General features: G+C 50.6%; 2 protein-coding genes across 12 annotated transcripts; one reads left to right on the top strand and one right to left on the bottom strand.

The window, feature by feature from the left end:
• Positions 1–7,130: 7,130 nt before the first annotated feature.
• Positions 7,131–19,823, top strand: LOC100986458 (collagen alpha-1(VII) chain). The gene is made up of 7 exons (XM_055105092.1): positions 7,131–7,188; positions 10,331–10,506; positions 10,679–10,834; positions 14,427–14,618; positions 14,663–14,853; positions 16,079–16,235; positions 19,105–19,823. Exons 1-6 carry the CDS (start codon positions 7,131–7,133, stop codon positions 16,218–16,220), a joined length of 915 nt encoding a protein of 304 aa, XP_054961067.1. The 3' UTR covers positions 16,221–16,235; positions 19,105–19,823.
• On the bottom strand, positions 10,303–15,660 carry TMEM74B (transmembrane protein 74B). 11 transcript variants are annotated; one of them, XM_057300794.1, is made up of 4 exons: positions 14,862–15,660; positions 14,035–14,113; positions 13,504–13,618; positions 10,303–11,319 (listed from the first exon to the last, which is right to left on the bottom strand). In XM_057300794.1, the coding sequence occupies exons 3-4, from the start codon at positions 13,532–13,534 to the stop codon at positions 10,580–10,582; spliced, it is 771 nt and encodes a 256-aa protein (XP_057156777.1). In that variant the 5' UTR covers positions 13,535–13,618; positions 14,035–14,113; positions 14,862–15,660; the 3' UTR covers positions 10,303–10,579. The 11 variants fall into 11 exon arrangements, 9 of the variants coding, with proteins under 9 accessions (XP_057156777.1, XP_034803141.1, XP_054960528.1 ...); XM_034947250.3 differs by having other exon boundaries at positions 13,504–13,681; XM_055104553.1 differs by lacking the exon at positions 14,862–15,660 and adding an exon at positions 14,480–14,616.
• Positions 19,824–25,958: the final 6,135 nt, after the last annotated feature.

The raw sequence follows: 25,958 nt of genomic DNA on the forward strand, positions 1-25,958 counted from the left end.
TATCGAGTACAAAGAATTGAGCCCGTCAGTCCTCTTGGTTAATGGCACGTTATGATTAATGCATGCATGAACTCTGATTTGAAGTTTTCGTTGATTTTACCCCCAGTATCCACTCCATTCCTTTGCCCCCATGGGTCACTTAGATGTATTTCATATTATCTTTAAAAATGCAGCACTTTTATAGCATACATTATATCTTCAAATCATAACCATAATGAGGTGTTATCCCCATTTCCTGTACCAGAAAAGGAAGGATTGGAAAGGTCCAGTAATTTGCTCAGGGTCAAGCAGGAGTCTCAGACTCAGTCAAGCGTGGTTACTCACAGCCCTCCCTTTGTCAGTGTGTGGCCTTCCTCATCCACAAAATGAGCATCACCTCTACCTGCAGGATTATTGCAAGATCCAACCAAATAATGTGTCTTATTAACAGAGAGTTGGGGCTCGGTGGGTGCTTGCTGCAATTGTTACTGAAGTCATATGGGTAGATAAGGGTGGGACTCAAGGACAAGAGAGGAACCTTGGAATATCCCCCAGTGCAGGAAACAAGCATTTATCAGGTGCACACAGCGTGCTAGGCTTCTCCTCATCGCATGTAGTACCCCTGACAACCCCAAGGTAAACACAGCTAGTGGCATTAGTTGAGATGCTGCACCTACCCCCTGGGGTGGCAGAACCGTGATTGGAGCCCAGGTCAGTGCTCTTTTCAGTAGAACTGCTGTACCCAGACCTCACATCCTCTCTAGGTGAGGTGCATGGGTCCCTGGGCAAAACCCATTCCAGAAGCTGGGAAACCACGTCAGGACTTGTGTGAGAAAGGAGTGATGCTTCATAATCCCCAGGATGGTCTTAAGGCTCCTCAGTCAGTCCTATTTGCACAGCGTGCCTCATGCTCCTGAGTACTTCCACCTGCAGCCACAGTGCCCAGAGCACCTGGTTAGGAGGAGCATCTGAAACCACCTGCACAACCTCCATTCCACAGAGGAAGAAACAGGCTCAAGAAGCCCATATGTGATGGGGAGCTCCTAACAGGCTTCCCTGGGCCACAGGAATGGGCTCGGGCTCTCTGCTGGGCTCTGTCACCTGGCCCCATGTGCTGCTCACCTCGGCCTTCTGAGTTTAGTAGGATGGCAGCTAGTCTTCCCTATTGACAGGTGAAAAAGCAGGTCCACAGCTGTTGAGTGACTTTCCCAAGGCCACACAGACCACAAATCCTGGCTCCAAGTCCAGGGCGTTTCCAGTAAGCACTGTCCAAATCAGTCATGGAGGTCCCTGAGTGACAAAAATATGAGGGACCCCTTCTTTCCCCCTCCCAGTTCCCGCAGCTAGGCTGAGTGTTAAGAGGAAGGTGCCATACAGGTTCAGCACCCTGGTCAGCGCCCAGCCTCCCTAAAGCCGCTGGAGGAGGCCTTTGGAGCCAGCTCAGGTCAGTGTCTGCTGCTTCCTCACCCAGGATGGCCCACTCTTGGGGACAGACAGGCATCCTGAGAGGAGGGGGCCTGGACCTAGGTGTCTTGCCACCCAATACAGAGCCCTGCCCTCTCCCTCTCCTTCAGAAGGAAGTATGGGAGCAGTTCCATCCTCAAGGTTTCTTGGTTCCCAGGACAGAAATTTGAGTGAGAAGCATATGAAGAGAGGGATGGCCCAGGGGCCCTTGGCCATGGTGGCCTTGGACAAGTTTGGCTTTCCCCATCTGTAAAATGTAGATAAGGATGGACCCACCTCCCCAAGATCCTGCCTATCTGTGAGAGTCCATGACTAAGTGGGCCATGGGCTGGACTGAGTTCAGTGCTCCCCCAACCTGCCCTCCTCCTCTCCCCCACAGAGCTTCCCAATTTACATGTAAACCTTGGGCATCAAAGTGACAGCTGATAGCCCAGGTTTGCCCACAAATGTGCTCTGACTGGCGTGCATGTTATTAAATTTGATAAGATGCATGATGGCAGCTATTAAATTTGAGTTTTGACTCTGTTCTTTACCCGTAGTGTGACCTTCGGCAAGTCACTTAACGTAGCTGTGCCAAAGCATCCTCGTATGTAAAACGGAGGTAGTGATAGGACCCTCTGTAGGACTGTGATGAGCTTTAAATGATCTAGTCCATGTAAAGACATAGACGAGGGCTTGGCACAGAGAGAACACTATTGTTTAAAAATAGGGTGACTTCATGTGTGTAATAAGTAACTGGTTCATTGCAGTGTACAAACATGAAGTGTTTTCTTTTTATTCAGCTGACCTCTATCAACTACTCCTTTCGTATCTCAACATCTTGGGCCCAGCCAATAACTAACTGGGCACTTTGATTTTCAAACTCAGTCCAGCCCAGCTTAAACTTTCCACCTCCCGAACTTGCAAGAGGTGGTCTCTGGCTTCTTCTGAGCTCTTGCTCCTCCAGTGTGGTGGGTGAGGGGGAGGAAGGGAGAAAAGTAAAGTCTCTTCACTGGCCATGATGATGAGGATGGTGAGAGATTTTGGTTTTTGTTTATTCGTTTTTTTAAGAAACAGAGTCTCTGTTGCCCAGGCTAGAGTACAGTGGCATGGTCAAAGCTCACTGCAGCCTCAAACTCCTGGCCTCAAGTGATCCTCAAGATGGAGTCTTGCTATGTTGCCCAGGCTGGTCTTGAACTCCTGGCCTTATGTGATCCTTCCACCTCACCCTCTGGAGTAGCTGAGATTACAGGCACAAGCCACTATGCCCAGCTACAGGTGGTCTTACTCTAATTCATACCAGGTTTTTGGGTTGGGTTGGGTTGGGTTTGGTTTGATGCCGGGGTTTTCAGTAGACTACATGCATAATTTGGGAGTGGTGGTGAGTGCTTTGTCCTGGACCCTCAGAGAGGAGTGGGGATCTCTGTCCAATCTGAGAGGCTCACAGCCCATCTCTTTGACAGTATGCTGGGCTGCAGTCACTCGCGCCACCCACAGCTCAGCCTCCTCTCACCTCCCTGCATCAGTGCTTGGAGCCCCAGGAACACTGGGGTCCTTCCCCTACCTACAAGGGCTTTGGGACACTTGGAGGGGAGGTAGGACTGTCCCTCCTCCTCCCTGATCCCCAATACCACCATCCCTTCAAGTCAGCGTGGGCTGTTCCCACGAGGGGCTTCCCACTTCAGGAATTCTCTGGTCAGAAATAGACCTCATCTCCATGTTCACAAACTCTTCTGAGCTCCAGAAGATAACATTTCAAGCCCTCTCAAGAATACTCTCCTTACATTTTTCATCTGTTCAGTGCTGTATCTCCAAAACCTAGCACAGAGTGCTCAAATCTTTGTTGAAAGAATGAATAAAGGGTGCTTGGATGGGTAACACTCAGGTGGTCCGCAGGCCCTGCAGCTCAGCCCTGCAGCTGGGAGGCAGGCATCGGTCCCCTTCTTAAGTGATTTATTAAGTCCTGGGCAGGGGGAAGGGTGTGGAGGTCTGGTCCCAGCAAGTGGCATCTCATTGGACACTCCCTTGTCCCCAACCACCATTTTCAGGCAGCGGGATAATCCCTTTCAGCATTCTTTTACCCACACAAAGGTCCAGCAGTCCAGCTGCTCTTGAAAAATCAGGAGTTCTGGTAACCCTGAGCCCATCCACCACAGGGCAACAGCCAGCCAGAGTTGAAGCAGACCTCCCCTTTAATCCTGCCGCTGTCCACAGCCACCTGCTTAGTTTGTTAATGTCACCTGCCGAGCCCTGCAGGCATTTGCACTTGGGTCCCTGCTTTAATCTGATGAGAAAGGGTGGGGACTCTCAGGAGGAGAGTCAGCAGTAGTAACAACTCTCCTGTGGGTGCCTAACCCCCATGAGTGACTTCAGTAAAATGAAATGCGGACATGAAAAGGAATCAAAAATAGAGGAATAGGGAGAGATTGGAGGAAGGGAAGAAAGATGAGATGGGAGAGAAATGGCTTTGCTGAATGCCCTTGGCCCTAAATCAGTACTGGCCCAGACACTGAGCCACCCGGGAAGAGGTTGGCATGGAAGCCGCCTTCTTCCTCTGCCCTCCCTGCTCCCCTGGGGCCAGCTTTCCTTCCACTTGCTAACCTCCCCCTCAGCCCAGGAGAGCAGCAGCTGCCACCTTGACCTTGGTGGCTCAGGGTCCAAGTAGGGACAGGTTGTTGAGATGAAGTACCTGGAGCTTGAGGTTATGTCCTCTGGCTGCAGCGGGATCCCTGAGAAGGGCTGGGGGTACCGGAGTCCACAGTCCCATGGACGGGCCTCCCCAGCGCCAGTGTCACCCCTAAAGGGCATGATATCAGAAGATTCTTCTTGCCACACACATCTGCAAGTGATTATAATGGCTGACAGTGACCTCTCTCCATGTGCTATACACTGTCTCTGAGAACTGATTCTTCATAATGGCCCTGTAATTTCAGTACTGTGGTTGTCCCCATTCTATAGATGATGAAACATCGAGGCATGCCCTTCAGTATGCCTCATCTCCACACTCCAGCCCAGAATGCAGACCTCCCTCCCACCCCCTGCCACCCCCCTCCCCACCACCACCAACCCCCCCATCCCCACCACCACCGCAGTGCACGCCAGGCTGTGTAGGCCTCTGAGCCTCTGCTCATGCTGTTCCTCTGCCCCGAGTGCCTTTCCTTCTCTCTACTCTTTCTTCACACTGGATACTGCCTCACTGTTTAAAATGCCCATTACACACACCCTTCTTTCCTGGAAGAAGGGTGACCCTTTCTGACCCCAGTTCAATCAGATCTCTCCTCCACACACACAGCCCACTGTGCATGCTCATCACAGCAGCAATCACACTGTCCTGTTTCCCCAGACAGCCTGTGACCAACTCAAGGGCAGGGTCTGTGTGTACCCTACAGCGCCTAGCTCAGGGAGGAATGCAGATTGTGTGCGAATGAATGAACGAACGAACCAACACGAATAGCTGACATCAAGCAATTATGGGGTGCCAGGCACCGTGCTAAGTGCTTTACAGGTATCATGTTATTTTCTGCTCACCACAGCCTTATGGGGAAGGCACTGTTATTAGCACTACCCTTTTACAGATGAGGAAACAGGCTAAGAGGCATTAAACAACAACCAAGCATCCAGGCAGTCAGACTCTAATCTGACTTACACTCTCATTTGATGGACCATCATCCTCAGTGGACCTCTTCTATAAGGTTTCCTGCCTCTGACAAGCTCTCTGAGATTTGAGTAGGGAGAAAGCTCAGAATCACTTGGCCCTCTGGGAGGAGGAAGACGGCCATCCTGCAACCCTCTGCACCATTTAGGTGTCCTGGTCCTGTGCATCTGCTCATGGAACAGCTTGATCTAGAAGAGAAATAATGTGGCAAAGGGGGTTTTTGGGCCAAAGACAAGAAAATACCACAGGGCCAGGGTTGTTACTGTCTTTAGCCAGGATCTGGCCATTGGGACATCGGCTCCCCTCAAAGGGTGAGGGGGTTGGAAGCTTGGGGAGTCTCTTGGCTAAATCCTACCCATCTCCACTATGCTCCATCCCTAAGACAGCCAACACTTGACCAGTAGATGCTAATACCTCCACTGACAAGAAGCTCCCTACCACTCCAGCCCAGATCTCAGCAAGTTTCTCTTTCTCTAGCTGAAATGTACCTCCTGGGGAACATCAAAAGGAGTCCATTCTCCAGGAGAGACCAGCAGGCCCAGATGGAGGGCCTCCCTGACTTTGTGAGTGCCTCCTGACAGCACCTGACACAGAACCCCACCTCCTGTGGCTTCTTAATAATGCCTCCCTTCCCCCCTACTCCTGCCCCTTCAAAGCTCTCCAGACACAGAGTACCAAGCTCTCAACTTTGGAAAGCCCTCTGCTTGTGTTATCTGATCCCCCAGCTTTCAGAGAAGGCAGAGTGGGAAGGTTTCCAATTTTCCTCTGGTAGACCAGAGAGATGGAGTAATTTGTCCAAAGGCCCACAGAGAGAAGGGGTGACCAACAGGACCTAGCTCTCCTGGTTCCCAGCTCAGGATCACACAGTCCCCTCCAGAAATGCCAGGACAGAAATGCTTCTAGACATCTCTCCCCGTCCTGCTAAGGGCGGGGGAAGCAGGAAGAATACAGAGAAACCAGCCTCGCCTGGGGAGGAGAAACTTGATTGTTGCTGTGAGGTTGGCATTCTGGGAACTGCAAGGCCTATGGCTGGTGGAGAAACAGAAAATGTCGTCAATCATCCAGAGGATGTCCTGGCTTGAAGCTGCTTTACAAGATAGGTGTCCTTGGCCTCTGGGCTTGGTCAGACAAGAGAAAGCTCTGTGTGTGTGTGTGTGTGTGTGTGTGTGTGTGTGTGTGTGTGTGTGTGTGTGTGTGTACGTGCATGCGCATGTGTGTGCTCATGCACATATGCACATGTGTATGTATAGACATGTCCATTCAGTGAGGACATTTTAAAGAGAATCCCAGGGAAATTAATGCTTATTCTCAAGGAAGGGAGCAAAAATGGTGGAATCTCAGGCAGCTGGCATTTTGGGCTGGGAGATGCCTGAGGTAAGTGAGTAGATGTGATCATGGATACTGGGGTTCCAAAGGGCCAGGCCTGGGCACTCAAGGTCCTTGGATGGGAAGAATCCGGTTGGTTTATCTCACAGGCCCCTAAACACCCAGCAAATGTCTCCCAGGTTTAGCTGGAACCTGGGTATGTCCCAACAAGGTTGGGGGAGAAGGGTCTTCTGAGGGACACCCCTCTAACCCTTCCACATAAAGCCCTACCAAGGCCCAGGGAGAGGAAGGCAAATGGATTCCCAAGTTCCCAGCTGCAGGGCCCAGTGACAAAATCAGCACCTTTGAGGCATGTGATCCTTTGCACAACTGATCCTCACCCCTAGAGAGGGCTCCAGGAGTCTGAGAAGGAACCACGGGCCTCCTGGGTCCTGCATATGGCTCTGCAGCACTGGCAGGTATAAGAAGCTTTTGTTACATTTATTCATCCATTCATTCAACAATGAGCACCTACTATGTGCCAAACATGTTTCTAACACTGGGAGTACAGCAAGAACCAGTTAGACCAAAATTCCGGCTTTCGTGGAGCTTGCAATCCAGCAGGAGAGGTCGTGGGTGGGAAAGACAAGTACAAGGCTCAGCCTGCTGGGTCATGATCAGTGATCAGAGAAAAATAAGGCAGCGAAGGAGAAAAGGGAATGAGGTGGGGTGGGGTACAACTTTAAATATGGTGTTCAGCAAAGGCTTCACTGAGGAGAAGATATTTGAATACAGCCCCGAAGGAGGTGAGGGAGTGGGCCTTGCAGATACTGAGGGGAAGTACCTTCCAGGCAGAAGCAGCAGCACGTCTGAAGTCCCTTGGATGTGAGCGTGCCCAGTAAGGTTGAGGAATGGTCAAGAGGCACGTGTGGCTGGGGTGAGTGAGCAAGGGGTAAGGGGTGAGAGATGAGGTCAGAGAAGCACAGGGTCCCAATTGCTTAGTGCCTTGTAGGCCACTGTGAGGGATGAACCCTGGTTTGGGGGTACCTGAAGCTTATGCAGTCCAGTGGGGCATCCTCAAGATAGATAAACCAATTCAGGGCCTTGGAAGGGGCTTGTGCTAGTGAGAGGCCCGGACACTTAAGCTTTGCCAGTCTTGCTATAAATCTGCCACTGGTTGTGGTGAGAATTTTGGCTTTTGCCTGGAGAGGGAGCCATAGGAGAGTTTTGAGCAGAGGAGTGGCCTGACCTGACCAGCCTCTGGCCTTCCTCTGGCTGCTGAGTGGAGCATGAACCTGGTGATGGGGCGGGGAGGAGGGGAGGAGAAGGGGGTAAGAGAGAAAGCCAGAACACCAGTGAGCAACCCTGGACTGGCGGTGACAGCCGAGGGTGGACAGCAATCAGATTCTGAAAGTGGAGCTGACAAGATGCGCTGATCTGGGATGTGAGGTGTGATAGAAGAAAGGCAGAAGGGTTGACCACAGCGTTTGAGGCCTAATCCAGCTATCCCCAGTTGAGGTGGGGAAGGAGAGCATCATCATCCCTGGACCTCATACTATGCAGTTCTCCATTTTATCTGTAATCTGCACCACCACCCTGAGGCAGAGCTTTCATTAATCCCACTTCACAGATAGAGAAATCCCGACTCAGAGAGGTGGAGTAACTTGCCCAAGGTCACGCAGCCAGTAAGTGGCAGAGCCTGGATTCCAACTTTAGTCTTACCAACTCCAAAATCGGTATCTGTTCTGATGCGCCAGGAAAAGCAAGGTTTGGGGCCCTAGGAGCGGGTTAGGTGGGAGAGGCAGTTCCTGGAGGAGAGGCACATTCCAGTAACCACAGAGGCCCCTGGAATGCCTGCAAAGAAAGTTCTCAGCATCCTACTCCGCGTTCCTAATCGCCTCCTCCTTAAACCTCTTTCTGATCCATCAGCTGGCAGATCTCAGCTGTAATCATGGGGAAATGCTTTTGTCATCTCTTAAGTTTTCTTAATTCACTGACAAGGTAATAACGCCTCAGTCCATTATACACATTTTCTAAAGGACTTTCAACATTAGAATGCAAAGCAGGCTTCTCTGGCTTAGAAAAACCTGAGATTCCAGGGATTTCATCATCAAACAGATTTAGCCCCTAAATCTGTTTGATGATTAACATCAAACATTTCATAAGAAAAAAACAAATGGCAGTGCGGCCAGCATGTCCAGGCCACCCAAATATGCCCGATTTCTCCCCTAAATAAACTCATTGCATTTAAACTGATATGAACTGATGGTCCCAGATGCATTCACTCAACAGGTTTAGTATCCAAATGAGTCTGCCACCATCACAGTAATCCATATGACTTGGTTGATATTTTTTTAATTATCATTATGGATTGAAAAGCCTTAGCCCATGATTTGGGATGTCCAATCCTATGTAGCTTACTTAGAACAGCTCATGCCACGTTCTGTGGCTGTGCCTACTTGGAGCCTGGGAGAAAGCGACACAACAGTGGAAGCCTAGGACTTGTGAATCTTTTACCATCTTGGAGCTTTGCTCTTTCCACACCATACCCCTTCAATACCACAACAAAAACCTGGGAAGCCAAGCTAAACAACCCTTGTCCTTTCCAGTCTTCCTCTAGCTCTCTGCTCTTGGTAAAACCTACCAGTAGGAGCAGATATTTGATCTGTCATAGAAGCTGTGATATTACACTCCCCAGATGTTCAACTCACTGGACTGAAGGCTCAAGTTACAGCTAATCAGGGCCTCTCTACACTACAGACCCCATGCCCCCCCACCCTCCCACCCCCAAGGAACAGGATCCTCGGCCCATGTGGCCAACTGAGATGGAGTAAGTAGGACCTACATTGGGCAGGGAATTCACTAAAATGGCTCCTGTAGGGTCTCTACACCGGTGGCTTAGAAGGCATGTGCTCTCGAAGCCCTCTGGGGCCATTCAGACTGAAGGATGCCTCCCCACAGTCCTCAAACACCTGTATCTCCTTGCCCCAGGGCCTACTTCCTTTCCTTATCAAGAGTTTAAAGAAAGTCTGCAGGAACCTAGAAACATTTCATAAGAAAAACACAAATGGCAATGTGGCCAGCGTGTCCAGGCCACCCAAGTGTGCCTGATTTCTCCCCCAAATAAACTGTGGCTTCACTTTACTACTATATGAGGGAGACTAAGGTTACAAATTCAGCATAAAAATTTTTTTTTCCTGCTATCCAAATAAGGTCAGGAGCAAGAGACATACTATGGAGGAGAAGGTGATCAAGGCCTGCATCATGCCCACAGAAATACAATAAAGCCCTCACCCTTTCCTGTGTAAAAGATCCTTCTTGCCCAGAGAACTGGGTAATACTGTGCACTTGGCTTTGTAAAAATGTGTCACTGCAGGAAATTAGACCCCAAGACCAAAACCAGGCTGTAGCAAACTTTGAACTGAACCCAACCCCACCAGGGAGCTCTTCCCTGAGACCATGAGAGCTGCTGGCTGTGGTGGTCCCTGAGGTCAGGCCAGAAAATGGCAGGGAGAATGGTTAGTGCCTGGTGGATGCCTTCCTGCCCTGGAGGGGTGACTGGAGATAGAGACTGGGTTCCCATTCCCAGGGAAGAACTAGAGGGACCTGAGGGGTCATCCAGTCCAACCCCCTCACTTGAAGGCAGGGCAACTGAGGCCTGGTGAGGGTAGGATCACGGTTTAGTCAGTGGGGGTACTGGGGGTCACTCTGGTGCCGACTTCTCCCCTCATCATGAAGCCACCTCCCACCTTAGATGATCAGGGCTGAAAGGGACCCCTCCACGGCCAATCAACACCCTCACTCAGCCAATAAGGACAGGAGAGGTCCCTCACTCCCCAAGGCATGAGGGAAGAGGATGGGCAACCTTTCAAACAGCTCCCAATCTTGAGAAATGCCAAGAAACCTCATCCTCCAAGAGCAGCGGTTTCCAAACTTTTGTATTTTTAGCATCAGAAGCCATCCTCCAAACGAAACCGTATGCAAAACCTCAGCTACAAAACAGATCAGTGGGCTGCCTGCCCGTGTGGGGCATGGGCTGGGCCCCGAGCTCCCCCTCCAGCACCCAGTACTTCTTCCACAAGGCCCTGTGTGAGCTCAGTTTGAAACCCCAGGCCTTGGCAGGGGTCAGGTGGGCGGGAGCAGGGGGTGGACCTTGTAGCACTGGAGCTAAAGCAGCCAGATAAGGTGGGCTAGTTCTTAAGACCTCTGGAGGGTGTGGCTAGTCTCTGAGACCTGGACAACTTCATTCTCCACCAGGGCCTGGCCCCCATCCCCATTGAGCTGTCTCATGCGCAGGTTAATGGAGCCGTAGGTCTTCCTGGAGCCCTTGCCGGGGACGAAGGTCCTCCGGCGGTACAGCTCGCCCTTGCACAGGGAGACCATGAGCAGCACCGACAAGAGCATGCCGCCCACCGTGAGCAGCCCGAGGCCTGCGATGATGCACCTGTCCAGGTGGGAGCCCAGGCGGGCGTAGTACATCTCTAGTCGTTCCATCTCCCGCGCTGTCACTGTGTCCGGATTGACTCGAGCCTCACGGGGGATGGCGTATGCTGTCACCACCAGAAGAATCCCACTCACCAGGAAAACGAGGGCGGAAACAAAGCCATAATCCACTGGGCGGCTCACGGGCTCCAGGGCTGGCCCCTCCTCTGAATGAAGGGACAGATCATCCCGCTGGGATCGGGGCAGTGAGGAGACACCCCCAAGGGGACTGGGTGAGCTGCCCAGTCTCGTGTTCCCAGGGTTCTGGAAATGGGTCTCATGCTCCTCTGAGGAGAAGCAGGCATTCTCCACACCCTCCCTGGTTGGGGCCACTGGGCCCAGGGGAGCTGATCTCCTTGGGGCTTGGGGACCATTGCTCAGTGTCTTCAGTTCCAGACCAGGGGGAGATGCCATTGGGAAGGAGGGCCCCAGCTCATCCCTTGGCCCCTTGGCAGCTGGAAGAGAAAAAAGAAAGTCAGTTGAATGTAGCAACCTCTCCCTGTTGTGGAGGACATCATACCAGTCCCCAAGCACATGAAGGTGAGTCAGGCACAATTCCCACTTGGGGGTGTCTGCCAGACAGAGGGGAAGACGGAATAAGACGATGACAGAACAGTGTGATCCAAGCCCAGATGCCACTCTACCACCAGGTGGGGTATGGCTGTGGGCAATTCACTAATCCTGTCTGGCTTCAGTTTCCCCACCTATAAAATAATACTACTACTACCCTCTAGTTCGCAAAGCTGGAGTAGGATTGAGATAACCTATACGAAGTACTCAGAACACTAAGTGCTCAAAGTTAGCGATGAGTTCCTATTATACTGGAGGGAATGTAGATAGTGTGAATATCAGGCTCAAATCCCAGCTTCACCACTTGAGCTTGGGCAAGTGATGTGACCTCTCCAGATTCGGTCTTCTTCTTATCTATAAAATGGGAATGAATAAAATGCCTCCCTCATTAGGTTGTTGTGAGGATTTCATAAAATAGTGCATGCAAGACCCTGGCCAGTGCAATCCATGGACCTTGTTGTATGAGGGAAGGATGACAGAGGGGTGGGGGAGGGGGTAGAAATGCAGAAGTTGTTGTGGGAACAAAGAGGAAGGGAAGTTTCTGTGAGTTGGTGGCATTTGAGCCAGATCTCAGAAGATGAATTGGATACTTCCCAGCAATGTTAGGTGATGAGGGCATTCTGGAAAGGGGAACAGACTGCCTCAGAGGCCAGCTGGGGCCGGCTCACAGAGGACTCTGAAAGCCAGGCCAAGGAGCCCGAGAGCCATGCAGAGCTGAGGAGCTGGAGCAGGAAGTGCCTCGGCTTCAGAAGAAAGGAGGACTGATGAGATGGGAGGGGCAAAGTGGAGGATGGGGGTCCAGCAAGGAAGCCAGCAGGTTGGGGATGGCATGGCTAAAAGGGCCAAGAGGAAGGGGCAGACTGGAGAGCCATGACTAGGTCAAAGCCAAATGCCTTTATGTAAACAGAAGGGTGGGGACCTGGACTAGAACCACAGGAGGGGAACCGGGAGGGAGAGGCGAGAAGAGGGACACTCTCTGTGCTGCAAGAGGAGTTACCCCACCCAAGAACCTGAACACAAACCCACCCAGACACAGACAGCACATGTGCATTCCCGCTGAAGGACACTGACTTACAGCCCGGGGACCATATTTGGCTGATAGAAGTTTTGCTTTGTTTTGTTCCTGGCCTGTTCATTTGTTTTTGGTGAATTAGTTGCAAATGTATAAAAAGCAAAAGATTTTAGATTTTACATTTTAAATGTTGGATTCCTGGCTTCTCCTGCAAAATGAAAGAATCTGGCCACCTTAGGCCCCCCTTCCCTTGTAACACTTACCTGGAGTTGGCAATCGGGGCTCTTGGGCAGATCTAGCCTCTCCCCAACAGGTCCCACCTCAGCCCCCTTCCCTGCCTGGCATGTGTCATTCCTAATCCACAGCAGAACTGCATCATTCCTTGTATACACTGATGGCCTGAGGGCACATACACTCAGAGCCCTAGGCGCACAAGTCATGGGCTACAGAGACCACCAGGTGCAGACTGGCTCACATGCTCCGGTGTGTTTATGCACACATACATGCACACACACACGATTCTCTGCATTCTCATGCCGGAGTTTATTCTCCAGTGCACTGTGGTTCGTTCTCTCTCTCTCTCTCTGTGTGTTTCTCTCTCTCTGTGTGTGTGTGTGTGTGTAAATATGAGCAAATGAAGTGAGGATGAATGGAATGAATGAATGAATGAAACTCAAAGAGCCTCAATGCAGGAAGACATGTTTTTCAATCTTTCTGACCTTCTTGTCAATATGGACTAGCATCAGACACCTCCACTTAGCACATATAGGGCCTTTCATGTGAGTACAAAGCTCTTTTCCCTTTACAGCCCATTTCTATCACTACGTCTCTCTTTCCAGAGTCTCAATTTAGTAAATGTTTACCAAGCACCTACTAGCTGTTGAGCCATGTACCCGACACTTCATGCAGGAGTATCTCATATCACCCTCACCAGCCCCACGATCCGGAATTACTGTCTCTATTTCATAAAACATGGCCAAGATCCCATGGCATGTATGGGAGGGTGGAGGACAGGAGTTGAATGCAGATTCCCTAAGAATTATTATCATGTACAAACCTGCAAACTCATACCCCTGTGCTGGTGGCATCACTCCACCAGCCTTCCCTGGCTCTGCATCCCTCACTCATAGACTCTTCATTTTATCCAGCTGTTTATCAGCAACCGTGAGCACCTTGAGAGCAGGCATAAGTTTGAATTCCATCTGGGTCCCCAGCCTGCGCCCAGACTGCTTTTACTTTCCAGTGAATAGACAGAAAAAAGAGACGTGTTTGTTGGTTGGCTTTTTACTCTTAGCACCAAAAACATTTTCCTGAGTGCCCAGCCACAAACAGGGACCAGCAGTGGGTGCCACATGGGTGCTCAGAAGTGGCCCCCACCCACACCCTCAGCACCTTCCACCCAACTCAGCTCCTGGAGTGGCCCAGGAACCCCTTTCCCAGACTGATATATTGATGCCTCCACACCCTGGAAGAAATCTGGAGCTCCCAAATTCTGGGAGCAGAGCTCTCCTTCATGCTGCAGGAACCCAAAACTTTTTTCTTAGGATGCCACAGTGAGAGGGCAGAGAAAAACGAGGATTCCTCTCACCCAGAGTTAGGACATCTCTCTGTTTCATGCCCAGGTTCAGAGATATTCACCAGTTACACCAAGGCCGTGCCCAATTACCCTAACAGAAGCAGAAACACACCAACTGACATAGCTGCTCCTGCCCACCATTCACACCCCACGACCCCACCAGTTACTAATTTCATCTGCAGTCAGACAGGTCCTGAAAGGAACACTCCAGTTCCACACTCACTCCCCCAGCAGCTGTTCCCACAGCAGTACCCACAGACACCCAGAAGTCACGTAGTGTGACCCTCGGATCTTCGGGCCACACGAGTACCCCGTCACACGCACGCGCGCGTACACACACACACACACACACACTTAAGTGCCCCTGGGAGTAAGACCCAAGCCAGATCCACCAAGACCCGCAGGGGCCCAATACCCCACCCACCGCGCGCACTGACACCCGGAGAGAGGGACGCACAGCGGCTGTGGATGAAGCTTCGCAAAACCCAGTCGATAGACACACGCACGAGTTGTACACAAAGCCTCGGGGCGCGCAGATACGCACACGCAGGTCCACGCTGTTGTACCCAAAGTTGCGCGCAGCAAGCCCCAGCACGCCGGCTGCCCACCGCGCCCGCTCCCGCCGGCCCGCAGTCCACACCCCCTGCTCCTGCCCTTGACCACAGACGCGGGACCCGGAAGGCCGAATCGGACCAGGCGGAGGCCCGGGGAGACCGGGTCCCCTGGTCGCATGTCCTTCGGCGGGCCGCGAGGTCAGGCTAGCTGTCCTTCGCCGCCACTCCCCGCCCCCGGCCCTCGGCCTCCTGCCGCCCCCAGCAGTCCCCTCTCCGCGTGCGTACCTGCGCCGGGCCTCCCTCCCCGCCTCACCACGCTGGGGCGAAGGGCGCCCGGCCGCCGGCGGGCGAGGGTGCGTCCTCTCCGGTGCCCGTCCGCCTTCCTGCAGCCGGCGTACGCCTGCGGGGGTCTCGCCTGCGAGGGTCTCGCCTGCGGCGCAGCCCGGAGGGCGCGGGCCTGGCCGCCACCGCCTCGCCCTCCCGGTCTCCCGCCCCCTTCCCGGCCCGGCCCGGAGCCACTGCCGAGGCGCACGTACCTGCTCGCGCCGCGCGGAGCTGTACGGCGGCGGTGGCGGCCGCTGGGGAGGCGGGGGGGGGGGATCCGGGGACAGAGGGACAGGAGAAGGGGCGGGGGCCGGGGCTCGCCGAGCGCCGCGGAGGGAGCTCCGCCCGCGGCCGGCGAGGGCGCCCGGAGAGTTAGCAAGGAGAGGGACAGGAAGGCGGGTGATGGGCTGGGGTGAGGGTGCGGGGGCGCCGATCCATCGTCCTTCCCTCCCCTCCAGGCAGATCTGGATCGCCGGCGCCTGGGCTTAGGGAACTGGGGCTTGGAGCCCGCGGTCCACGGGCGTAGGGGCGGGGCGGGCGGGGGGGGTGCTGAAGAAGACCCCTCCCCCGCCGCCCGCCCCTCCACACCGCCGGAGAGCCCCTATTGCGCCAAGCCCAGGTGCCTCCCCACTCCTCACCCCCACTCTTCCCCTTCCCCCCACCCCCCACCCCACACACAGCCCCCAGCTAGGACCCCGGGTCCTCTCCGAGGTCCTCAGGTCGGGACGGTCTCCTCGGGCGCTTGCGGCTCCGTGGCTCAAGGGCGCCACCTGAAGGCTGCAAGAAAGAATCTGACGATCCCCCTCCCCCTTTTCTCTGCAATTTTTTTCTCCGTGGGACAGTGGAGTGCTCCGCCCAAGAGAGGTGTTCTCCTGGGGGCATTGCCAATGGCCAAACACACCCTCACCCTCCAAGGCCCAGCTGTGGGGCCTCTTCTCCTGGAACCCCTCCCTGGGCACACACCCACTTACCCCACGGGCCCCTCCATCTGGGCTCTCCTTTTGCCTGCACTGTTTGCTCTTGTCTCTGACGGTCGTGATTTTGTTTAAGGGTCAGCCTCCTCCATCGGATTGGCAGCTCCTGGAGAACAGGACCCATGTCTGATCGCCTGGAAGACCTAGGTGGGTGTGGGGGAACAGGCTGTGAAAAGGGGTGACTTTCGCTTCTTTCCTTTACAGGGCCGGAGTTAAGATGAGTCCAGCGAAGTGCCTAGAGTACCAAATTCGTGGAGACGTTTCCTCTTTGGGGAACACACGCCAACCCCAGAGACAGCTTTGGTCTGAATCGTGCAGGTTCCGGGAAGACACGGTGACCAGCTGAATCGTGTGGTCTCAGGTTAGTACCTCTGGCCTCTGAGCCTGTATCCACTTCTGTCCAGGAGGACTGTGAATGTGCAGGCTTCGAGGGCTCTGGGAAGGCCAGCAGAAGTTGGCCATGTGGAAGGACAGGCGAATGAGTGTGCCATGTCCTGCTCCTCGGCCACCTCATGAGCGGAGCCTGACCTGCCCTCCTCCGAAGTTCTGTGCAGCCCTCCCCAACCAGGAGACTGGAAGTCACCCTGGATGATGGATGCCTGTGCCTTCAAGGCCAGCATAGCCTAGCCCTAGGCAGATCCACCAGGGCTGGGAAGGCCTCCATTTCCTCCCAGCCTTGCAGAGGCCTGACCCGTTGTTAGAGACTTCAGAGGGATGCTAGTCCTGGCACCACACTCCTGTTCAAATCCCAGCTCCACCCCCACAGCTGGGTGCCCTGGTGTAAAGGACTGCCCTCCGGGAGCTCGGTTTCCTCCTCTGTGAAACGGATGTAGGAAGTGTTACGGGAATGGGATGAGATACCTCCTTTAAAGCACTCACTGTTCCTTCCCTCAGTCATGCGCTGTCCTACCTCAGCCTTTGCGCTGGCTGTTCCTTCTGCCTGGGACGTTTTTCTTTCTGATATTTCCCGCACTCACCCCCTTCCCTCACTTCCTTCAAGTCTTTGCTCAAATGCCACCTTCTCAGAGACGCCATTCCAGGCCATCCTTTCAAAAATAGCAGTGCCCCAGCACTCTTTACTCCCTCACTCTGAATTTTTCTCTATAGCACTTACCAACTGACATTAGTTTCTGTTTGCTTATTGCCACCTCCACTAAAAAATAAGTGCCAAAAGAAGAGGGTTTTTGCCTGTTTCCCTCCCTGCAGTATCCCCAGACACTAGAAAAGGGGCTAACACCTAGGAAGCTCTGGATAAGTGCTCACTGAATAAAGAACAGAGAAAATGGGCAAATATTATATACTAGTTAGCTAGGTAGACTCCATCCCTACACTCAGGAAGCTTGTATTCTAGTGGGAGAAAAGGATAAGTAAATGTAACATTGCAGTTATAGTAAATGCTACCAAATAAAAGTATAGAGCGCAAGCCTCAAACAAGGGTGCCAACCTAGTCTTGGGGATAGGAACGGCTTCCTGTAAAAGTGTGGATTGAGCTGAGATTAGAAGGATGAGTAGAAGGCAACCAGATAAAGAGGGGAGGAAAGAGAAGTCCAGCAGAGTGCCTAGCATAGGCGAAGACCTTGGGGTAGAAGGAAGTGTGTGATGAGTTTGAGAGTTGAAGGAGACCCGTATGGTTGTCATGGAGGGCCTGATAAGGAACCTGGTAGGAGACGAGCCTGGGCTTAGCAGGCCAGGTCACTGTAGAGCCTTACAGACCAAGTAATTTGTTCTTTATCCTCAGAGCAGTGGAGAGCCTCACTGATGAATGTAAGTAAAGGGTTAACAAAACCCTTTCCTCTTTTGCATGAGAATTTGACCTTTGGAAGCTCTGTTTCCTGGAAACAGATAAACATATGTCTGCTATGTTACTAAGCAACATTGCTTCTGATAAAAATGACCCCTGAGGAGGAGGCTAGAATGATCCATGTGGCAACAGATTAGAATTGGAGATACCAGAATGAACTCATGTTTAGCTTAATATAGATGCAGATGATTACATACAGAAAGTTATATATATATATAAAATACACACACACACACACGGGCTAGTATACACACATTTATTTCCTTACTGTCAGGCGAGAGGGCCTAGAAGCAATGATACTCCATAGCAACAAGCACACGTAGCACTGAAATCTTGGTTTCTAATACCATTCTCCAATAAAAGGATCCAAGGCTCCTTGAAGAAATTGCTGTTTACAGGACTTGGGCAGGAAACACTGCAAGATGAGCCCAGAGCATCTGATAGTGCCAGAAAGTAAAGAAATGCTACACACACACACACACACACACACCACACACCACACACACACACTACACACACATGCCACACACACTCTACACACACTACACACACACTACACACACCACACACACACTACACACACGCCACACACACACACCACACACACACTACACACACACCACACACACACACTACACACACATGCCACACACACTCTACACACACTACACATACACTACACACACCACACACACACTACACACACATGCCACACACACACTACACACACACTACACACACCACACACATACCACATGCACCACACACACCACACGCACTACACACACACCATACACACAATACACATACTACACACACACACCACACACATACACTACCTACACACACCACACACACTACACACACACCACACACACACTACACACACATGCCACACACACACTCTACACACACACTACACACACCACACACACACACAAATGGTGGAGGTAGGAGCTAACTGAAAGAGTTCCCAATGGCCAAAGCTGGAAAAATTTGAGTGACAAAATAAATAAGGTAATATTGGACTGTAACAAAAAGTATGAAATAAATATCTACGAGTCCACACTGATAAAAATAATGGAACAAACAGGTAGAAAAGAGAAATCTCCCATGCAGAATTCCAAGTTCTGTATCTAGATAACTCAGTCCTTGAGGAGGGGAACTGTAACTCCCCATTTTGAAAGTACGAGTTGCACATAATGACTCCCTTTCCAAGAGTGTTTTATGGAAAGCGCTGGGGTGGTGGGGCGGGGGCGGGGGCCGGTGGGAAGTAACTTTACAGTGGAGAAACTGACAAACGTGATGACCTCAGCCAGGTGATGAAAGTCAACTCCAACAGTCAAATCACGTCGCTAGTAGGTACCTTGGATATGATGCGGCACAAGTGGCACTTTACCTCTGTTGTCTTCCTCCCCAAAACCCATAGCTGCAGTCTAGTCATCAGATAAACATCAGACGAATCCCAATGAAGAAAATTCTACAAAACATCTGACTAGTTCTCCTCAAAGGTCATCAAAACAAGGAAAGTCTGAGAAATTGTCACAAACGATAGGAACCTAAAAAGACATAACGACTCAATGTAGTGTGGTACCCTTGATTGAGTACTGGAACAGGAAAAGGAAATTATGCAAAAACTATGGAAATATAAACAAAGTATGGACTTTAGCTAATAACAGTGTATCAGTGTTGGTTAATTGTAACAAATATACTCATGTAAGATGTTAACAGTAGGGGAACGTGGGTTTGGGGTTGATGTCCTTCGGATGTTTGTCTCCTCCAAATCTCATGTTCAAATTTGATCCCCAGTGGCGGACTTGGGGCCTGGTGGGAGATGTTTGAATCATGGGGGTGGATCCCTCATGAATGGCTCTGTGCTGTCCCCACGGTAATAAGTGAGTTCTCACTCTATTCGTTCACTAGAGAACTGATTGTTAAAACAAGAGCCTGGCACTTTCCTCCCCTCTCCCTCTTGCTCCCTCTCTTGCCATGTGATGTCTGCTCCCCTTCTCTTTCTGCCATGATTGGAAGCTTCCTGAAGTCCTCACCAGAATCAGGTGCTAATGCCATCCTTCTTGTACAAGCCCACAAAACCATGAACCAAATATTAATAAACCTGTTTTCTTCATAAATTACCCAGCCTGAAATATTCATTTCTTCTCCATCCCTCCTTCTCCTCCTCCTTCTTCTTGTTCTTTCTTCTTCTTCTCCTTCTTCTTCTTCTTCTTCTTCCTCTTCTTCTTCTCCTCCTCCTCCTTCTCCTTCCTCTTCCTCTTCCTCTTCTCCCACTCCTTCTTCTTCTTCAGAGATGGGGGCCTCATTCTGTCATCCAGGCTGGAGTGCACCAGCACTATCATAGCTCACTGCAGCTTCAAACTCCCAGGCTTAAATGATCCTTCCACCTCAGCCTCCTGAGTAGCTGGGACTAGGTGTGCACAACCAAGCCGGGCTAATTTTTTTCTTTTTTTGGTAGAGACAGGGTCTCACTATGTTGTCCAGGCTGGTCTTGAGCTCCTGGGCTCAAGCAATTTTCCTCCTCAGTCTCCCAAAGTGCTGGAATTACAGGCATGAGCCGCAGTGCTCTGCCTAGGTATTCTTTTATAGCAACACTAAACAGACTAAGACAGCGATATATGGGAACTCTCTGTATCGTCTTCCCATTTTTGCTGTAAATCTAAAACTGTTCTAAAAAATATATATAAGTTGTTGTTGATGATGCTTTTAAACACCCCTGAGAGATAACTTGCATCTGGGCTGGAGGGAACTATAAATATCTGGTGGGAAGTCATACTTTTGGTGTCCTAAATATAGTGATTCATGTAACTGGACAGGTCCAAAGGCATTGGCTCCTGTGGGACATGAAACTTTTAAGCCAGGATCGTTCCTGCACCCACCTGATGGGGATTTCATCTGGCATCTGAGTGGTGCTGCTCTGCCGGAAGAGGCAAAGATTCCTGCCAAGAAGAGCATTGCGTGTTGGGCTAGCAAGTGGAAGTTCCTGAGCTGTGTCCTTCAGAGTAGGTCAATGCCAAGTGTGGCTTATGGTCAGCTGCTGAGCCCGAGTGTGTATTGAACCTAAGAAGACTCCCTTGTGGACATGGCAGTGGGTGATAAGCAAGGGAGTGATGTGAGTAGATTTGCACTGTGAAAACATTCTCCCTCTGGCTACTCCCAGGTGCAAGGGGACAAGAGAGAAAAACAGACCATGTGGGAGATTATCATGGTCATGTTGGCACACAGAAAGTCCTCAATCAGATAGCTGTAATTATGTATCTGTGGAGATGTGTGATCTGTGAGACAGAATGAGGGCTTCCTATAGGAACATTAGGAGAAACACTTAGTCTGCAATATTCCAAAAGGTAGTGGTATATAACATAATTTTAGGTGTTAAGTAAATAAAGATGTTTTGATTATCTATCACTGCATAACAAACCACCCCAAAACAGCAGCTTAAAAGAAAATTATTATTTATTTTCTCACAGTTTTGCAGTTTGGGCTGCTCTCAGCTGAGATAGCTCAGCTCTTGTCTGTATGGTGTCAGCTGGGGTGGCACAAACAGCTGGGAGCTGGCGTAGACTTGACTGTGTGTCTATGGGCTTGGTTCTCACTGTCAGCTGGGTTTTTTCATTCTCTCCTACATGATCTCTCCATGTAGCTAGCGTAGGCTTCCTTACATAATAGTGGTCTCAAGGTAGTCAGAGTTCTTACATGGCAGGCAACTTTCCCCAGAGCACAAAAGAAAAAGCTGCTGGATCATCTTAAAACTGAGGCTTGGAACTGGCCTGGCATTGCTTCTGCTGCATGCTATTGCTTAGTGCAGGTCATGGGCCAGCCTGGATTCAAGGGGAGGGGTCTATATAAGGATATGAATACCAGGAGGCATGTGTCATTGGGGGCAACTAGAGTAACACTCCCCCATCAGCTACACTACATTTATCTCTGTATCTATATACACACATATCTATATGTGTGTATTCATTTCAATGACTGTTTATTTTAAATTGTTTTAGAAAATATATAACTAGCGGCTGGGCGCGGTGGCTCACGCCTGCAATCCCAGCACTTTGGGAGGTCAAGGCTGGCAGATCACGAGGTCAGGAGATCAAGACCATCCTGGCTAACATGGTGAAACCCCATCTCTACTAAAAATGCAGAAAAAATTAGCCGGGCATGGTGGCGGGCGCCTGTAGTCCCAGCTACTCGGGAGGCTGAGGCCGGAGAATGGCGTGAACCCAGGAGGCGGAGCTTGCAGTGAGCCGAGATGGCACCACTGCACTCCAGCCTGGGTGACAGAGCGAGACTCCGTCTCAAAAAAAAAAAAAAAAGGAGATATATAACTAACTCATGAAACCAAAGATATCATGGGTGATATTGACTAGAGTAAGGGCAGAAAAATGAGTCTATATGAAGTTGATGCAATAAAGTCTGCTGGTTTCCTCCAGTATTCACTCACTCTTTCTTCCACCGTAATAGAAGCTTTGATCAATAGTGGGTACAGTGCACCAGAAGGATTTCATTTCCCAGCTTTCCTTACAGCTAGGTATGGCCAAGTGGATGGTAAGCCATTAGGATATGAGAGGAGGTAGTGTGGGGAAAATGCATTAAGTCTCCTGAAAGGAAAGGAATGTGCCCTCCTACTCTCTTTTTGTCCTTCTTGCTGCCAGGATGCAAAACCGATGGCTGGAACTTGAGCAACCATCTTGGACCATGAAGTGGAAGCCTATTAGGTTGGAAGAGCAGCAAAATTGAAGGAACCTAGATTGCAGATGACTAGATGGAAACACCAGAATGGGATAGTTCCTCATACTTTTGTGGATGAGAGAAACAAACATCTATTTTGTATAAGCTACTATTACTTGGGATTTTCTGTCACTCAGAAGAACTATGTCAATCAAAGTAGAATCAGGCTGGGTGCAGTGGCTCACCCCTGTAATCCCAGCACTTTGGGAGGCCAAGGCAGGTGGATCACCCAAGGTCAGGAGTTTGAGACCAGCCTGGCCAACATGGTGAAACCCTGTCTCTGCTAAAAATACAAAAATTAGCTGGGTGTGGTGGCGTGCACCTGTAGTCCCAGCTACTCAGGTGGCTGTGGCAGGAGAACTGTTTGAACCCGGGAGGCGGAGGTTGCAGTGAGCCGAGATCGTGCCATTGTACTCCAGCCTGGGTGACAAGAGCAAAACTCAGTCTCAAAAAAAAAAAAAAAAAAAAAAAACAGTAGAATCAGTAGGCAAAAACTGAATAGGTATATGAATAGCTGAAGACTGAGAAATACAGATGCAATCTGAGCCCTTGTGTTCCAGTTAAGAAATCTCTGAAGCCAGCCTGTAGTATGTCCAGGAGGATGATATGAAACAAGTAATAACCCAAGGGAGACTGAGGTTTTTCTAGGTGAAGGGAGTGAGTGGAGCAATGAAAAGTTCCTGGAAAAGGAAACAACGCTTAAGCCCAGAGATGACGTAATAGTAGCAAATTATTTGTGTGTTCATTTTATTTGACAAACACTTACATAACCCTTCCCATAGGCGAGGCACATGTTTTTACAAATATTAACTCATTCAATCATCTTAACCACCTGATCATGTGAATACTATTATTGCCCCCATTTTAAGATGAGGAAATCAAGGCACAGAATAGCTAATAACTCTGTGTCCAAAGTTACACAACTGTTGTCTCATGGTTTGGGGATTCAGAACCAGACCTCAGCCCAGTGCTCGTAACCACTCTGCTGGCTTTCATCATAATTTTCAAAGCACTCACAAAAGTCTTGAGAGGCTGTTACTATCATCTCCATTTTCACATTTGGGAAATTTGAGTGCCAAGGAGAAAGGAGATTATCTTACCGCTACACTAAGGAAGCAAAATTCCAATCAGACCCAAGGGCCCCTGACTTCCAGGTTGATTTAGGGACCTCAGATAGACCTAAAGTCCTGGGGCTGATCAGCCCCATGCCTAATCACCCATACCCCACTCCATTTTCACCTTTCTCAGAATCTGGCTGGGATCTGGTGTTTGGGTTTGTTTACTTGTGTCATATTTACCCCTGGCACCAGCCTGGCTCATCTGGTTTTCCTGGAGCTCTAATACTTTCATGGAGTGGCCCTGATATCGTGGCTATGGGACATGGTTCAGGGATTTCAAGAAATTAATTGGTGGTCATGTTCCAGGCCCTGGAAGGAGTGTCCACATTCACACTCACATGCACACAAATCTTCAGCCGGCCTGGCTGGCATTCTGCCTCCCTTTCCACCTCGTCTGTATGGATCTCCCAGCCTTGGGGAATAAAAATCTTGAGTGTTGTGTTCTCTCTCTGCTGTGGAAAGAGTAAGGGGGGAGGCGAGGAAATACAGAAATCAAGATCCATATTCCTAGCTTCTACAAGAGTGAGTGCCCCTACCTAGCAGCTCCTTGAGGGCAGAGTTCTTATTGTCTCTCATCCATGTGCCAGCACAGGGCCTAGCACACTGGGGGTGCTGGGTTAGGTAGATTCCAAGCCACTCCCCTGGGAGAGGGCAGGCCCAGGGAGAAAGGAGGAGCCACTGTGATGGAGGTTGTTTGATGGTGCACCTTCTGTGTGGCGATCCCTGCAACTGGTCCCTCTGCACTCTGACAGATCAGTAACCTGGAGTTTAATCACCATGGGAGGAAACGGGCTCAGATCAATCAGGCTACCTGCCTCAGAGTCACACCCAAGGCTAGTTGAGGCCAAGGGATGCTCTTCTGTCTGTCCTATTCTGCTTCACCAGAGTCTCCACCATCTCGCCAGGGTCAAGGGCTGCCCTCTATACAACAGAAGATTGCAGGATGGTGTCCTAGATACACCAGCATGAGACAGGTGTGTATAGGACACAGGTGCAGAGCAGAGGGTGAGAATACTCATGTCTGGAACACTCCTGGATAGATATGCACAGGATAGATATGTGCGGAAAGGGGTGCAGAGTGCTCATGTGTACAAGGCGCGTATGGATAGGACACTGTTTTCGTCCCTTTTTGCTGCTATAACAAAATACCCGAGACCGGGTAATTATAAAGAACGTGGCTAGGTGCAGTGGCTCGTTCCTGTAATCCCATTGCTTTGGGAGGCCAGGGCAGGAGGACTGCTTGAACCTAGGAATTTGATACAGCCTGGGAAACATAGAGAGACCCCATCTCTACAAATAAATAAATAAATAAGCCAGGCATAATGATGTACACCTATAGTCCCAGCTACTTGGGAGGCTAAGGAGGAAGGATCTCTTGAACCCAGGCTTTTGAGGCTGTAGCGAGCTGTGATCACACCACTATACTCCAGCCTGGGTGACAGAGACCTTGTCTCAAAAAAAAAAAAGAACAGAAATTTGGAGGCTGGAACATCCACAATCAAGACACCAACATTGGCATCTGATAAAGGCTGCTTTGTTTCCCAGATGGTGCCTCATTGCTGTGTCCTCACATAGCAGAAGGCAGAAAGGCAAGAAAGTGCTCCCTTCAGCCTGGTGCCTTTTTATATGGGTGCTAATTCCATTCATGAGGTCAGAGCCCTCATGAATTGCCTCCGAAAGACCACACTTCTTAATACTGTTGCATTGTGGATTAGGTTTCAACATGGGTTTTGGAAGGGACACTAACATTCAAACCATAGCATATGTGTTGTGAGTTGAGTTCCCTCAGATGTAGGCCCAAGACAAGAATTTGAGTGCAAGTGGTTTATTTGGAAAGTCATCCCAGGAAGCACAGCAGAGGAATGGGAAGTGAGAGCAAGAAGGAAGTGCATCCAATACACTACAGGTGCATTAGTGAGCCCCTGATTGCCATGAGCAACTGGGGCTCAGTCCCATTGGACTGAGTACTGTTCCACCTAAGATCTGAGGCCACAGAGCTCTCACTATTTATCCGCCAGCACCTGTTTGTCATTGTTGGGGGCTATTCCTGCACTTCTAGCCTGTCCTCTGCACATGTCAAGCACGTTCCTTAAGCAGAGTGAGCCCTGCTTTCAGTAGGAAGCCATAGGCACACATGGAGAAGGTGAGTGCTGAGGGAATACGAGTGGGGCCCACAGCATTTGCTGGAAGACACAGAGTACAGGGCGCGTGTGTTCAGGACCCAAAAGGACACAGTACAGGGCACAGGCAGAAGACAAATGATTGGATTACTGGCCTTGTTTGTCTAGGCTAAAGGAAGAGCCTGCTGAAAGGGGGTAAGGAGCTGCAGAGAGATGGTAATGGGCCCCCTGAGCCAACTGGTGCTCTGTCCCCATGACCCCTCTGGTTAGAATGACTGCATGTGCTTGTGTGGTAGGAAAGGCAG

The sequence above is a fragment of the Pan paniscus genome, chromosome 21 (genome assembly GCF_029289425.2).
Source record: "Pan paniscus chromosome 21, NHGRI_mPanPan1-v2.0_pri, whole genome shotgun sequence".
NCBI lineage: Eukaryota > Metazoa > Chordata > Mammalia > Primates > Hominidae > Pan > Pan paniscus.